The sequence below is a fragment of the Hyperolius riggenbachi genome, chromosome 12 (assembly GCF_040937935.1).
Source record: "Hyperolius riggenbachi isolate aHypRig1 chromosome 12, aHypRig1.pri, whole genome shotgun sequence".
NCBI classification, from domain to species: domain Eukaryota; kingdom Metazoa; phylum Chordata; class Amphibia; order Anura; family Hyperoliidae; genus Hyperolius; species Hyperolius riggenbachi.
Genome location: NC_090657.1, coordinates 16,595,210 through 16,610,414, shown reverse-complemented (window position 1 = coordinate 16,610,414; position 15,205 = coordinate 16,595,210). Strand labels below are relative to the sequence as shown.

The 15,205-nt window shown below is 45.5% G+C and overlaps 1 protein-coding gene across 1 annotated transcript in view; it reads right to left on the bottom strand.

The window, feature by feature from the left end:
- The window catches only part of PECAM1 (platelet and endothelial cell adhesion molecule 1), a 121,345-nt gene that overhangs the window by 77,538 nt on the left and 28,602 nt on the right, over nt 1-15,205 (bottom strand). The window contains exon 4 of the mRNA XM_068263830.1: nt 13,919-14,230. Coding sequence (XP_068119931.1) covers nt 13,919-14,230 — 312 coding nt within the window. The remainder of the gene's footprint in view (nt 1-13,918; nt 14,231-15,205) is intronic.

The following is a 15,205-nucleotide window of genomic DNA, read 5'->3' as shown; positions in this document are numbered from 1 at the left end:
GGGCAGCAATTTCCTCCCAAGAAACAAACATAATAGGGCAGCAATTTCCTCCCAAGAAACGAACATAGTAGGGCAGCAATTTCCTCCCAAGAGAGGAACATAATAGGGCAGCAATTTCCTCCCAAGAAACAAACATAATAGGGCAGTAATTTCCTCCCAAGAAACAAACATAATAGGGCAGCAATTTCCTCCCAAGAAACAAACATAATAGGGCAGCAATTTCCTCCCAAGAGGCGAACATAATAGGGCAGCAATTTCCTCCCAAGAAACAAACATAATAGGGCAGCAATTTCCTCCCAAGAAACGAACATAATAGGGCAGCAATTTCCTCCCAAGAAACGAACATAATACTGCAGCAATTTCCTCCCAAGAAACGAACATAATAGGGCAGCAATTTCCTCCCAAAAAACAAACATAATAGGGCAGCAATTTCCTCCCAAGAAACGAACATAATAGGGCAGCAATTTCCTCCCAAGAAGCGAACATAAATACTGCAGCAATTTCCTCCCAAGAAACAAACATAATAGGGCAGCAATTTCCTCCCAAGAAACAAACATAATAGGGCAGCAATTTCCTCCCAAGAAACAAACATAATAGGGCAGCAATTTCCTCCCAAGAAACGAACATAGTAGGGCAGCAATTTCCTCCCAAGAGAGGAACATAATAGGGCAGCAATTTCCTCCCAAGAAACAAACATAATAGGGCAGTAATTTCCTCCCAAGAAACAAACATAATAGGGCAGCAATTTCCTCCCAAGAAACAAACATAATAGGGCAGCAATTTCCTCCCAAGAGGCGAACATAATAGGGCAGCAATTTCCTCCCAAGAAACAAACATAATAGGGCAGCAATTTCCTCCCAAGAAACGAACATAATAGGGCAGCAATTTCCTCCCAAGAAACGAACATAATACTGCAGCAATTTCCTCCCAAGAAACAAACATAATAGGGCAGCAATTTCCTCCCAAGAAACAAACATAATAGGGCAGCAATTTTCTCCCAAGAAACAAACTTAATAGGGCAGCAATTTCCTCCCAAGAAACAAACATAATAGGGCAGCAATTTCCTCCCAAGAAACGAACATAATAGGGCAGCAATTTCCTCTCAAGAAACGAACATAATAGGGCAGCAATTTCCTCCCAAGAAACAAACATAATAGGGCAGCAATTTCCTCCCAAGAAACAAACATAATAGGGCAGCAATTTCCTCCCAAGAAACAAACTTAATAGGGCAGCAATTTCCTCCCAAGAAACAAACATAATAGGGCAGCAATTTCCTCCCAAGAAACAAACATAATAGGGCAGCACGTTCCTTCCAAGAAACAAACATAATAGGGCAGCAATTTCCTCCCAAGAAACAAACATAATAGGGCAGCAATTTCCTCCCAAGAAACAAACATAATAGGGCAGCAATTTCCTCCCAAGAAACAAACATAATACTGCAGCAATTTCCTCCCAAGAAACGAACATAAATACTGCAGCAATTTCCTCCCAAGAAACGAACATAATAGGGCAGCAATTTCCTCCCAAGAAACAAACATAATAGGGCAGCAATTTCCTCCCAAGAAACAAACATAATAGGGCAGCAATTTCCTCCCAAGAAACGAACATAGTAGGGCAGCAATTTCCTCCCAAGAAACAAACATAATAGGGCAGTAATTTCCTCCCAAGAAACAAACATAATAGGGCAGCAATTTCCTCCCAAGAAACAAACATAATAGGGCAGCAATTTCCTCCCAAGAAACGAACATAATAGGGCAGCAATTTCCTCCCAAGAAACGAACATAATACTGCAGCAATTTCCTCCCAAGAAACAAACATAATAGGGCAGCAATTTCCTCCCAAGAAACAAACATAATAGGGCAGCAATTTTCTCCCAAGAAACAAACTTAATAGGGCAGCAATTTCCTCCCAAGAAACAAACATAATAGGGCAGCAATTTCCTCCCAAGAAACGAACATAATAGGGCAGCAATTTCCTCTCAAGAAACGAACATAATAGGGCAGCAATTTCCTCCCAAGAAACAAACATAATAGGGCAGCAATTTCCTCCCAAGAAACAAACATAATAGGGCAGCAATTTTCTCCCAAGAAACAAACTTAATAGGGCAGCAATTTCCTCCCAAGAAACAAACATAATAGGGCAGCAATTTCCTCCCAAGAAACAAACATAATAGGGCAGCACGTTCCTTCCAAGAAACAAACATAATAGGGCAGCAATTTCCTCCCAAGAAACAAACATAATAGGGCAGCAATTTCCTCCCAAGAAACAAACATAATAGGGCAGCAATTTCCTCCCAAGAAACAAACATAATAGGGCAGCAATTTCCTCCCAAGAAACAAACATAATACTGCAGCAATTTCCTCCCAAGAAACGAACATAAATACTGCAGCAATTTCCTCCCAAGAAACGAACATAATAGGGCAGCAATTTCCTCCCAAGAAACAAACATAATAGGGCAGCAATTTCCTCCCAAAAAACAAACATAATAGGGCAGCAATTTCCTCCCAAGAAACGAACATAATACTGCAGCAATTTCCTCCCAAGAAACAAACATAATAGGGCAGCAATTTCCTCCCAAGAAACAAACATAATAGGGCAGCAATTTCCTCCCAAGAAACAAATATAATAGGGCAGGAATTTCCACCCAAGAAACAAACATAATAGGGCAGCAATTTCCTCCCAAGAAACAAACATAATAGGGCAGCAATTTCCTCCCAAGAAACGAACATAATAGGGCAGCAATTTCCTCCCAAGAAACGAACATAATAGGGCAGCAATTTCCTCCCAAGAAACAAACATAATAGGGCAGCAATTTCCTCCCAAGAAAAGAACATAGTAGGGCAGCAATTTCCTCCCAAGAGAGGAACATAATAGGGCAGCAATTTCCTCCCAAGAAACAAACATAATAGGGCAGCAATTTCCTCCCAAGAAACAAACATAATAGGGCAGCAATTTCCTCCCAAGAGGCGAACACAATAGGGCAGCAATTTCCTCCCAAGAAACAAACATAATAGGGCAGCAATTTCCTCCCAAGAAACAAACATAATAGGGCAGCAATTTCCTCCCAAGAAACAAACATAATAGGGCAGCAATTTCCTCCCAAGAGGCAAACATAATAGGGCAGCAATTTCCTCCCAAGAAACAAACATAATAGGGCAGCAATTTCCTCCCAAGAAACAAACATAATAGGGCAGCAATTTCCTCCCAAGAAACAAACATAATAGGGCAGCAATTTCCTCCCAAGAAACAAACATAATAGGGTAGCAATTTCCTCCCAAAAAACACAAATAGAATAGGGCAGCAATTTCTTCACCAAAACACAAACAGAATAGGGCGGCAATTTCTTTCCCAAAATACAAACAGTATAGGGCAGCAATTTCCTCCTCAAAACACAAACAGAATAAGACAGCATTTTCCTCCCCAAAACACAATTAGAATAGGGCAGAAATTTCCTCCCAAAAAACACAAATAGAATAGGGCAGCAATTTCTTCCCCAAAACACAAACAGAATAGGGCGGCAATTTCCTCCCCAAAACACAAACAGAATAGGGCAGCAATTTCCTCCCAAAAAACAAACATAATAGGGCAGCAATTTCCTCCCAAGAAACAAACATAATAGGGCAGCAATTTCCTCCCAAGAAACAAACATAATAGGGCAGCAATTTCCTCCCAAGAAACGCACATAATAGGGCAGCAATTTCCTCCCAAGAAACGAACATAATACTGCAGCAATTTCCTCCCAAGAAACGAACATAAATACTGCAGCAATTTCCTCCCAAGAAACGAACATAATAGGGCAGCAATTTCCTCCCAAGAAACAAACATAATAGGGCAGCAATTTCCTCCCAAGAAACAAACATAATAGGGCAGCAATTTCCTCCCAAGAAACGAACATAATAGGGCAGCAATTTCCTCCCAAGAAACGAACATAATAGGGCAGCAATTTCCTCCCAAGAAACGAACATAAATACTGCAGCAATTTCCTCCCAAGAAACGAACATAAATACTGCAGCAATTTCCTCCCAAGAAACGAACATAATAGGGCAGCAATTTCCTCCCAAGAAACGAACATAATACTGCAGCAATTTCCTCCCAAGAAACAAACATAATAGGGCAGCAATTTCCTCCCAAGAAACAAACATAATAGGGCAGCAATTTCCTCCCAAGAAACAAATATAATAGGGCAGGAATTTCCACCCAAGAAACAAACATAATAGGGCAGCAATTTCCTCCCAAGAAACAAACATAATAGGGCAGCAATTTCCTCCCAAGAAACAAACATAATAGGGCAGCAATTTCCTCCCAAGAAACAAACATAATAGGGCAGCAATTTCCTCCCAAGAAACAAACATAATAGGGCAGCAATTTCCTCCCAAGAAACGAACATAATAGGGCAGCAATTTCCTCCCAAGAAACGAACATAATAGGGCAGCAATTTCCTCCCAAGAAACAAACATAATAGGGCAGCAATTTCCTCCCAAGAAACAAACATAATAGGGCAGCAATTTCCTCCCAAGAAACGAACATAGTAGGGCAGCAATTTCCTCCCAAGAAACAAACATAATAGGGCAGCAATTTCCTCCCAAGAAACAAACATAATAGGGCAGCAATTTCCTCCCAAGAAACAAACATAATAGGGCAGCAATTTCCTCCCAAGAAACGAACATAGTAGGGCAGCAATTTCCTCCCAAGAAACAAACATAATAGGGCAGCAATTTCCTCCCAAGAAACAAACATAATAGGGCAGCAATTTCCTCCCAAGAAACGAACATAATAGGGCAGCAATTTCCTCCCAAGAAACGAACATAATAGAGCAGCAATTTCCTCCCAAGAAACAAACATAATAGGGCAGCAATTTCCTCTCAAGAAACGAACATAATAGGGCAGCAATTTCCTCCCAAGAAACAAACATAATAGGGCAGCAATTTCCTACCAAGAAACGAACATAATAGGGCAGCAATTTTCTCCCAAGAAACAAACTTAATAGGGCAGCAATTTCCTCCCAAGAAACAAACATAATAGGGCAGCAATTTCCTCCCAAGAAACGAACATAATAGGGCAGCAATTTCCTCCCAAGAAACGAACATAATAGAGCAGCAATTTCCTCCCAAGAAACAAACATAATAGGGCAGCAATTTCCTCTCAAGAAACGAACATAATAGGGCAGCAATTTCCTCCCAAGAAACAAACATAATAGGGCAGCAATTTCCTCCCAAGAAACAAACATAATAGGGCAGCAATTTTCTCCCAAGAAACAAACTTAATAGGGCAGCAATTTCCTCCCAAGAAACAAACATAATAGGGCAGCAATTTCCTCCCAAGAAACAAACATAATAGGGCAGCACGTTCCTTCCAAGAAACAAACATAATAGGGCAGCAATTTCCTCCCAAGAAACAAACATAATAGGGCAGCAATTTCCTCCCAAGAAACAAACATAATAGGGCAGCAATTTCCTCCCAAGAAACAAACATAATAGGGCAGCAATTTCCTCCCAAGAAACAAACATAATAGGGCAGCAATTTTCTCCCAAGAAACAAACTTAATAGGGCAGCAATTTCCTCCCAAGAAACAAACATAATAGGGCAGCAATTTCCTCCCAAGAAACAAACATAATAGGGCAGCACGTTCCTTCCAAGAAACAAACATAATAGGGCAGCAATTTCCTCCCAAGAAACAAACATAATAGGGCAGCAATTTCCTCCCAAGAAACAAACATAATAGGGCAGCAATTTCCTCCCAAGAAACAAACATAATAGGGCAGCAATTTCCTCCCAAGAAACAAACATAATAGGGCAGCAATTTTCTCCCAAGAAACAAACTTAATAGGGCAGCAATTTCCTCCCAAGAAACAAACATAATAGGGCAGCAATTTCCTCCCAAGAAACGAACATAATAGGGCAGCAATTTCCTCCCAAGAAACGAACATAATAGAGCAGCAATTTCCTCCCAAGAAACAAACATAATAGGGCAGCAATTTCCTCTCAAGAAACGAACATAATAGGGCAGCAATTTCCTCCCAAGAAACAAACATAATAGGGCAGCAATTTCCTCCCAAGAAACAAACATAATAGGGCAGCAATTTTCTCCCAAGAAACAAACTTAATAGGGCAGCAATTTCCTCCCAAGAAACAAACATAATAGGGCAGCAATTTCCTCCCAAGAAACAAACATAATAGGGCAGCAATTTTCTCCCAAGAAACAAACTTAATAGGGCAGCAATTTCCTCCCAAGAAACAAACATAATAGGGCAGCAATTTCCTCCCAAGAAACAAACATAATAGGGCAGCACGTTCCTTCCAAGAAACAAACATAATAGGGCAGCAATTTCCTCCCAAGAAACAAACATAATAGGGCAGCAATTTCCTCCCAAGAAACAAACATAATAGGGCAGCAATTTCCTCCCAAGAAACAAACATAATAGGGCAGCAATTTCCTCCCAAGAAACAAACATAATAGGGCAGCAATTTTCTCCCAAGAAACAAACTTAATAGGGCAGCAATTTCCTCCCAAGAAACAAACATAATAGGGCAGCAATTTCCTCCCAAGAAACAAACATACTAGGGCAGCACGTTCCTTCCAAGAAACAAACATAATAGGGCAGCAATTTCCTCCCAAGAAACAAACATAATAGGGCAGCAATTTCCTCCCAAGAAACAAACATAATAGGGCAGCAATTTCCTCCCAAGAAACAAACATAATAGGGCAGCAATTTCCTCCCAAGAAACAAACATAATAGGGCAGCAATTTTCTCCCAAGAAACAAACTTAATAGGGCAGCAATTTCCTCCCAAGAAACAAACATAATAGGGCAGCAATTCCCTCCCAAGAAACAAACATAATAGGGCAGCACGTTCCTTCCAAGAAACAAACATAATAGGGCAGCAATTTCCTCCCAAGAAACAAACATAATAGGGCAGCAATTTCCTCCCAAGAAACAAACATAATGGGGCAGCAATTTCCTCCCAAGAAACAAACATAATAGGGCAGCAATTTCCTCCCAAGAAACAAACATAATAGGGCAGCAATTCCCTCCCAAGAAACAAACATAATAGGGCAGCACGTTCCTTCCAAGAAACAAACATAATAGGGCAGCAATTTCCTCCCAAGAAACAAACATAATAGGGCAGCAATTTCCTCCCAAGAAACAAACATAATAGGGCAGCAATTTTCTCCCAAGAAACAAACTTAATAGGGCAGCAATTTCCTCCCAAGAAACAAACATAATAGGGCAGCAATTTCCTCCCAAGAAACAAACATAATAGGGCAGCACGTTCCTTCCAAGAAACAAACATAATAGGGCAGCAATTTCCTCCCAAGAAACAAACATAATAGGGCAGCAATTTCCTCCCAAGAAACAAACATAATAGGGCAGCAATTTCCTCCCAAGAAACAAACATAATAGGGCAGCAATTTCCTCCCAAGAAACAAACATAATAGGGCAGCAATTTTCTCCCAAGAAACAAACTTAATAGGGCAGCAATTTCCTCCCAAGAAACAAACATAATAGGGCAGCAATTCCCTCCCAAGAAACAAACATAATAGGGCAGCACGTTCCTTCCAAGAAACAAACATAATAGGGCAGCAATTTCCTCCCAAGAAACAAACATAATAGGGCAGCAATTTCCTCCCTAGAAACAAACATAATAGGGCAGCAATTTCCTCCCAAGAAACAAACATAATAGGGCAGCAATTTCCTCCCAAGAGACAAACATAATAGGGCAGCAATTTCCTCCCAAGAAACAAACATAATAGGGCAGCAATTTCCTCCCAAGAAACAAACATAATACTGCAGCAATTTCCTCCCAAGAAACAAACATAATAGGGCAGCAATTTCCTCCCAAGAAACAAACATAATAGGGCAGCAATTTCCTCCCAAGAAACAAACATAATACTGCAGCAATTTCCTCCCAAGAAACAAACATAATAGGGCAGCAATTTCCTCCCAAGAAACGAACATAATAGGGCAGCAATTTCCTCCCAAGAAACAAACATAATAGGGCAGCAATTTCCTCCCAAGAAACGAACATAATAGGGCAGCAATTTCCTTCCAAGAAACAAACATAATAGGGCAGCAATTTCCTCCCAAGAGACAAAAATAATAGGGCAGCAATTTCCTCCCAAGAAACAAAGATAATAGGGCAGCAATTTCCTCCCCAAAACACAAACATAATAAGGCAGCAATTTCCTCCCAAAAATACACAAAAGCAGGTTACACATGAAGAGGATTGCAGTTCCGCAAGGAATGCACACCATGCAACAAGGTGCAAACATGAAAGGAGCTGTCATGCTGACAATCTTGCTTGGTGTATATTGTGGTCTTTTGTATAAAAGATGCACCCCCCCCCCCCCATATTGCAATTTGCACCGCCGGTGTTGCAGCCTGGTGAGTCTTGTAACAAATATGCAGAGTACATTGCAGAAGAAGCGCATCTCACTCACCCACAACGTCAGGAGCGTGTTGCAGGTGAGTGATATGATTGCTATGGCCGCTGCACACAACTGACACAGGAGGGAGGCAAAGCAGAGAAAGTAGATAGTGGTGATGTGTAGCCGGCTCCATTACAACGCAAGCCGGCACTGCTAAGGTTTGGGGTACCACAATGAACAAGACATCTAGGGCACAAAGTCAGCCCTAATGAAGCGCCTGCTCAGGCGACAGTGAGGAGCCAAGGCCATACAGATGTAAAACTAGCCTCCAGGCTAGCGATGTGTTCTGTTGTTAAGCGGGTGTTGGGGGGGGGGGGGTGGTAAGGGCCGAAAGAGCAGTGCACAAGGAGTGTCACAGAGAGTAGGCGGGTGAGTGGGGAGAACAATGCCCTCTTAGCCAGTGCTTGGCAGCATCCCCGTTTCTAGGGGAAGGCTAGGTGGGTGTCCACCCGGGAAGTAGTGAAAGAGGGGAGAGGAGAAGCACAATGGGACTCAGCCACAGGTAGGGGGGTCAAACTCCTCCATCCCTTTCATTGGGTTCCCCACTCTGTGCTCCCCTCTTCATTTCACCAATGTCCGTCAGCGGTAAGAGGGGTCTTAGTCATGTGCCACCGGGCTCCTCTGTCTGCAGTACTGCTCACTACTTCCTGAGCAAAAAGAGCCTGGCAGCATGTGATCATCACCTGGAGCCCGGAAGGTGAGGTTTTACTAAGACTCCCCCCCCCCCCTTTTGCAGCTGACATTGACTGCAATGAAGGGGGGAGCACAGATGGGGGGATCCGAAGAGAGGGAGGGAGGAGACGGGACCCCCTCCCCGCAGCTGAGTCCCAGTGCGCAGCTGCTCCCCCCTATACCCCAGCCTGGGGGGGCGATGGCACATATAACTGGGCAACTATACCTGGCTAACCTATACTCGGGAATCTATATCTGGCTAACCTATACCTGTCTAAGTCATGCTAGGACACCGACACCTGGCTAACCTATGCTGGGGCACCTATACCTGGCTAACCTATGCTGGGGCACCTATACCTGGCTAACCTATGCTGGGGCACCTATACCTGGCTAACCTATGCTGGGGCACATATACCTGGCTAACCTATGCTGGGGCACTTATACCTGGCTAACCTATGCTGGGGCAACTATATCTGGCTAACCTATGCTGGGGCACTTATACCTGGCTAACCTATGCTGGGGCACCTATACCTGGCTAACCTATGCTGGGGCACCTATACCTGGCTAACCTATGCTGGGGCACCTATACCTGGCTAACCTATGCTGGGGCACTTATACCTGGCTAACCTATGCTGGGGCAACTATACCTGGCTAAGTCATAACCGATAACCGATACTGGGGCACTTACTGTACAATATACCTGGTTAACCTATACTGTGGAACCTATATCAGGCTAACCTATTCCTGAGTACCTATACCTGGCTAACCTATACTGGGGAACCTATACCTGTCTAAGTCATACTAGGACACCTACACCTGGCTAACCTATACTGGGGCACATATACCTGGGCAACTAAACCTGGCTAACCTATACCTAGGCACCTATTTCCGGCTAACCTATATTGGGGAACCTATATCTGGCTAACCTATTCCTGAGTACCTATACCTGGCTAACCTATACTGGGGAACATATACCTGGCTAACCTATACTGGAGCACTTATGGCTGGCTAACCTATATTGGGGCACCTATGGCTGGCTAACCTATACTGGGGCACCGATGGCCCGCTGACCTATACTGGAGCACCAATAGCTGGCTAACCTATACTGGGGCACTTATAGCTGGCTAACCTACTGTATATTGGGGCGCCTATAGTTGGCAAACCTATACTGGCAACTATACCTGGCTAATCTATACTAGGGCACCTATACCTGGCTAACCTATACTGGGGCAACTATACCTGGCTAACCTATACTGGGACAATTATACCTGGCTAACCTATACTGGGATACCTATAGCTGGCTAGCCTATACTGGGGGATTAAATACCGCATCCCAAATAATGTTCTCGACCCCAGGGGTGTGTGTGCAAATTTAACACCCTTGCCCTGGGAGCAATTTAGCCTAGAAACTGCCCTGCTTGGCAGTGTCGATCCGGCAGGCGGGTCGCTCGCAGTTGTGCAAGGGGGAATTTAAACACTAGAGTCTTGGCAGAGGTGGTCAATATCGGCTTCCACCTCTCCTCTAATGCCACTCCTCCATGCCAATCACCGCACTGACAGCCGAGCCAATAATCCAGAGAATTCAGCAGAAAGAAGAGCAGAAAAGAAGAAATGATATACTATAAAATTTAGTACAATCAGCCTATAAACTCTCACAGGCTTCACATCACTTTTGGAACTCTTTTCCGCTCTACATCTGTGATGGGATGTTTGGAGCTTTCTCTTTCTCTATACCAGTGATCTGCAAACTTGGCTCTCCAGCTGTTAAGGAACTACAAGTCCCACAATGCATTGCGGGAGTCTGAAAGCCATAGTCATGATTCATAAAGGCAAAAGCATTGTGGGACTTGTAGTTCCTTAACAGCTGGAGAGCCAAGTTTGCAGATCACTGCTCTATACTGAATCAATTAATGAACATTTACTAAAGTCAATATTTGGCTGGCAATGTTCCATATTTGGTATGAATCAATATTGTGTGGATATGCTACCCATTCATATCTTACTATCAGCATACTTAGGGTTGCCAGGTCGGCTGATAGAGAAAACCGGACAGGGGGTGGAGTTAGGGGTGGAGTTAGGGGCGGAGTCAGAAGCGCACTTTTATGTAGAGTGGGGCTAAGCAATGGGCTTTTTAAAAAAATTTTTTATAGTATTTATATCGCACTGACATCTTCTGCAGCACATTACAGAGTACATAGCCATGTCACTAACTGTCCTCACCAGTAGTACTGGTCCAGTGCACATAAGAGACAGTTTTTACCAGTAACTGCACAAGAGACAGCTTTTCACCAGTAAATGCACATAATAAGAGACAGCTTTTCCCCAGTAAATGCACAAGAGACAGCTTTTCACCAGTAAATGCACATAATAAGACACAGCTTTTCACCAGTAAATGCACATAATAAGAGAGAGCATAAGAGAGAGCTTTTCACCAGTAAATGCACAAAAGAGACAGCTTTTCACCACTAAATGCACATAATGACAAACAGCCAGTGTTCCCAGTATATGTAGCCAGGGATATATGTGCCCAGTATATGTAGCCAGGGGGTATATATGTCCCAGTATATGTAGGCAGGGGTGTAAATGTCCCAGTATACGTAGGCAGGGGTATATATGTCCCAGTATATGTAGCCAGGGGGTATATGTGCCCAGAATAGGTAGCCAGGGGGTATATGTGCCCAGAATAGGTAGCCAGGAGCTATATGTGCCCAGAATAGGTAGCCAGGGGCTATATGTGCCCAGAATAGGTAGCCAGGGGCTATATGTGCCCAGAATAGGTAGCCAGGGGCTATATGTGCCCGGAATAGGTAGCCAGGGGCTATATGTGCCCGGAATAGGTAGCCAGGGGCTATATGTGCCCGGAATAGGTAGCCAGGGGGTATATGTGCCCAGAATAGGTAGCCAGGGGGTATATGTGCCCAGAATAGGTAACCAGGGGCTATATGTGCCCAGAATAGGTAGCCAGGGGGTATATGTGCCCGGAATAGGTAGCCAGGGGCTATATGTGCCCAGAATAGGTTAGGTAGCCAGGTGCCCCCCCCCCCCCCCGCAGGAGAACAGTGCAGCAGAGAGAGAGCTGGGAGCAGCGGTGGAGACCTTAGGGTGCTCTCTCTCCCCCGCTGTCTCCTCCAATATGATGTGCAGGCTGGCGGGTGGCTGCGGGCGGAACTTACCTCTGTGTCGCAGGCGCCGGAAGTTCGGGTCCCGCAGCCGCTGAGATTCGACTCAAAAAAGATCCGGATCAAAGATTCGAATCATTCATGAGCCGGACAACACTATTCAGACTGATTAGTGTTGTCCGGCTCATGAATGATTCGGATCTTTGATCCGGATCTTTTTTGAGTCGAATCTCAGCGGCTGCGGGACCCGAACTTCCGGCGCTGGAGCGACACAGAGGTAAGTTCCGCCTGCAGCCACTCGCCAGCCTGCACATCATATTGGAGGAGACAGCAGGGGAGAGAGAGCACCCTAAAGTGAGGGAAGGGGGGGGGGGAGATTGCCCCCCTTCTCCACCGCTGCTCCCAGCTCTCTCTCTGCTGCGCTGTTCTCCTCCTGCGCTGCGGGGGGGGGGCTCTAAACCGGACAACTTAATTGTCCGGTTTAGCATGCCTTTTTGCACCGGACACAGCGCACAAAAACCGGACTGTCCGGTGTAAAACCGGACACCTGGCAACCCCATTCTGGGGGTCTGATACTTTCTACATCCCTTCCCAAATTTAAAAGAGTAGTGCATCAGAGGTTTACCTGCTTCCAGCTCTGGACACCCCTCTCTCCTCTCTGCAACTATGTGATATGCTGCGGTATACCCCCACTCCGACAGCTCCCGATTCATCAGGCTGCTATGGGGCCTGTAGCTGAGGTGGGGGGGGGGGGGGGGGGAAGTCCTGCCAGAGCCAGCAGAAAGCTGTAGGGGTGTGATAGAAACCACTAGACCACTAAGAATCTCTATAGGGGCACAGGGAGTCCACTAGGCTACCAGTGAAAGCTATAGAGGGACAGGGGTACCACTAGGCTACCAGGTAAGGCTATTGGGGCATGGGAGGGGGGGAACCATGAGACTACAAAGGAAAGCTATAAGGGCGTGGGGGTCACTAGACCATCAGGGAAAGCTATGAGGACATAGGGGGACCATTAGACCTCCATGGAAAGCTATAGCAGCAATAGGGACCACAAAACTACCAGGGAAAGCTATAGGGGCCCAGGGGCACCACTAGACTACAGTAAAAGCTATGGGGACACAGGGAAACCATTGACTACTAGAGAAACTTATAGGGATGTGGGGGGAACCACTAGACCACCATGGAAAGTTTAAGGGGCAACAGGTGGTTGAGGTGGGCTCAGGTGGGGCCCCAGAAAAAATGTAGCTATGGTTCTCACTGAGTTCTAGCTACACTCTTGACTGGGACCTCGCCAGGTCGGCATCTTCTGTGCCTGTGCGAGCGCACGGCTGCACCGCTCATGATTGCGCTCTTGGTCTGGACCGTTCTGCGCAGGAGCAGAAAATACAGACCTGGTGAGGTCGGCATCTGCAATGGAGGGGATCCCAGGACACCAGAGCTGTGGCGAGGGACACATAAGCTGCCAAGGGCTGGAGGAAGCCCCAGGTAAGTAGATCTGTTTTTTTGTGTCACACCTTCCCTTTAAGAAACAAATAGCCATCATATTCCCCAAACAGTACATTTAGGCAGAGCTTTCCACAAAACAACATATTTAGGTAGCAAGAACCGCCACACATACATTATTAGTATGTAATCAAGTAACCACCAACAACAGAAAGGAGGAAAAGTATATTCTGTAGACGTACAAAATTAGCACCTACCAGATACAGTCACTGTCTGTCTTCTACTTGGAGGTGATGTGTCCTCTGGTATATTCATTAACTTTACAGTACACTCAAAGTGCAAAATTGCCTCCCCTTCCTTGATCTCAAATTGGTATTCTGCATATTTTTCGTTGGAGTGCCTTGTTTTTTCTTCTTTCACTTCTTGCCCTGGGATGGACCCTCCTAAGCTGGTCTTGTAGAAGATGAATTGCATTGGTGGGTCCTCGTCCGGCACGTCACATCGGACAGTGATCTCTTCCCCCTCTGTGACCTCAGTCTTAGACACATTCATGTCAGGGGCAAGTAGACCTTAAGAAGCAAGAATGGACACATTTTTATTTGTTTGGACAACCTTCAATAGTGTGCTAACTCATTGCAAAATGAAATTCCTGCAAATAAAGTGATGACGTAGCAATATGGCACGCAGAGGTTGTGACTACAATGGGGCTCATGTAACAGAGGGGCCCAGCAGTCTGCCCTCTTTTAACCTCATTGGCGTTATGATTCTTTCCAGATGTAAATCAATTAAACTACCACTACTATCGCTGTCTGATGGCCCCCGGGTTCTGTCTCTGCTAATGCTGCTCCCTGGGGCCCCCCATGCAGAGTATTAGCACACTCACCTCTACAGCCAGCATGCTCTTTACTAGTGTTGGGCGAACAGTGTTCGCCACTGGTCGGGTTCTGCAGAACATCACCCTGTTCGGGTGATGTTCGAGTTCGGCCGAACACCTGGTGGTGTTCGGCCAAACTGTTCGCGTTCGCCCGAACGGCTCAATTCCTGGCCGAACCTGGCCGAATACGGCCCCCCTATGGGGTCGCAGGCATAAGAGGGGAGCATGCCCCGATCGCTGGGGGGGGGGGGTCAGAAATTCCCCCCACCCCCTCCGCTAGCGCTCCCCCCTCTGCCCGCTTCCCCATACAAAAGTTTAAGGAAAGTACCGGTGGTAGTGGATGGCCTGGCAGTGGCACTGTGGAGTGAGGAGGAGGAGTCCGGAGAGTGACGTGTTGAGGGAGGCCGGGCAGCGGGCGTGAGGTCAGAGAAAGGGCGGAAGTACCACAAGGGTACTACCGCTGAACCACCCGCTGCCCGGCCTCCCTCAACGCGTCACTCTCCGGACTCCTCCTCCTCACTCCACAGTGCCACTGCCAGGCCATCCACTACCACCGGTACTTTCCTTAAACTTTTGTATGGGGAAGCGGGCAGAGGGGGGAGCGCTAGCGGAGGGGATGGGGGGAATTTCTGACCCCCCCGCGATCGGGGCATGCTCCCCCCTTATGCCT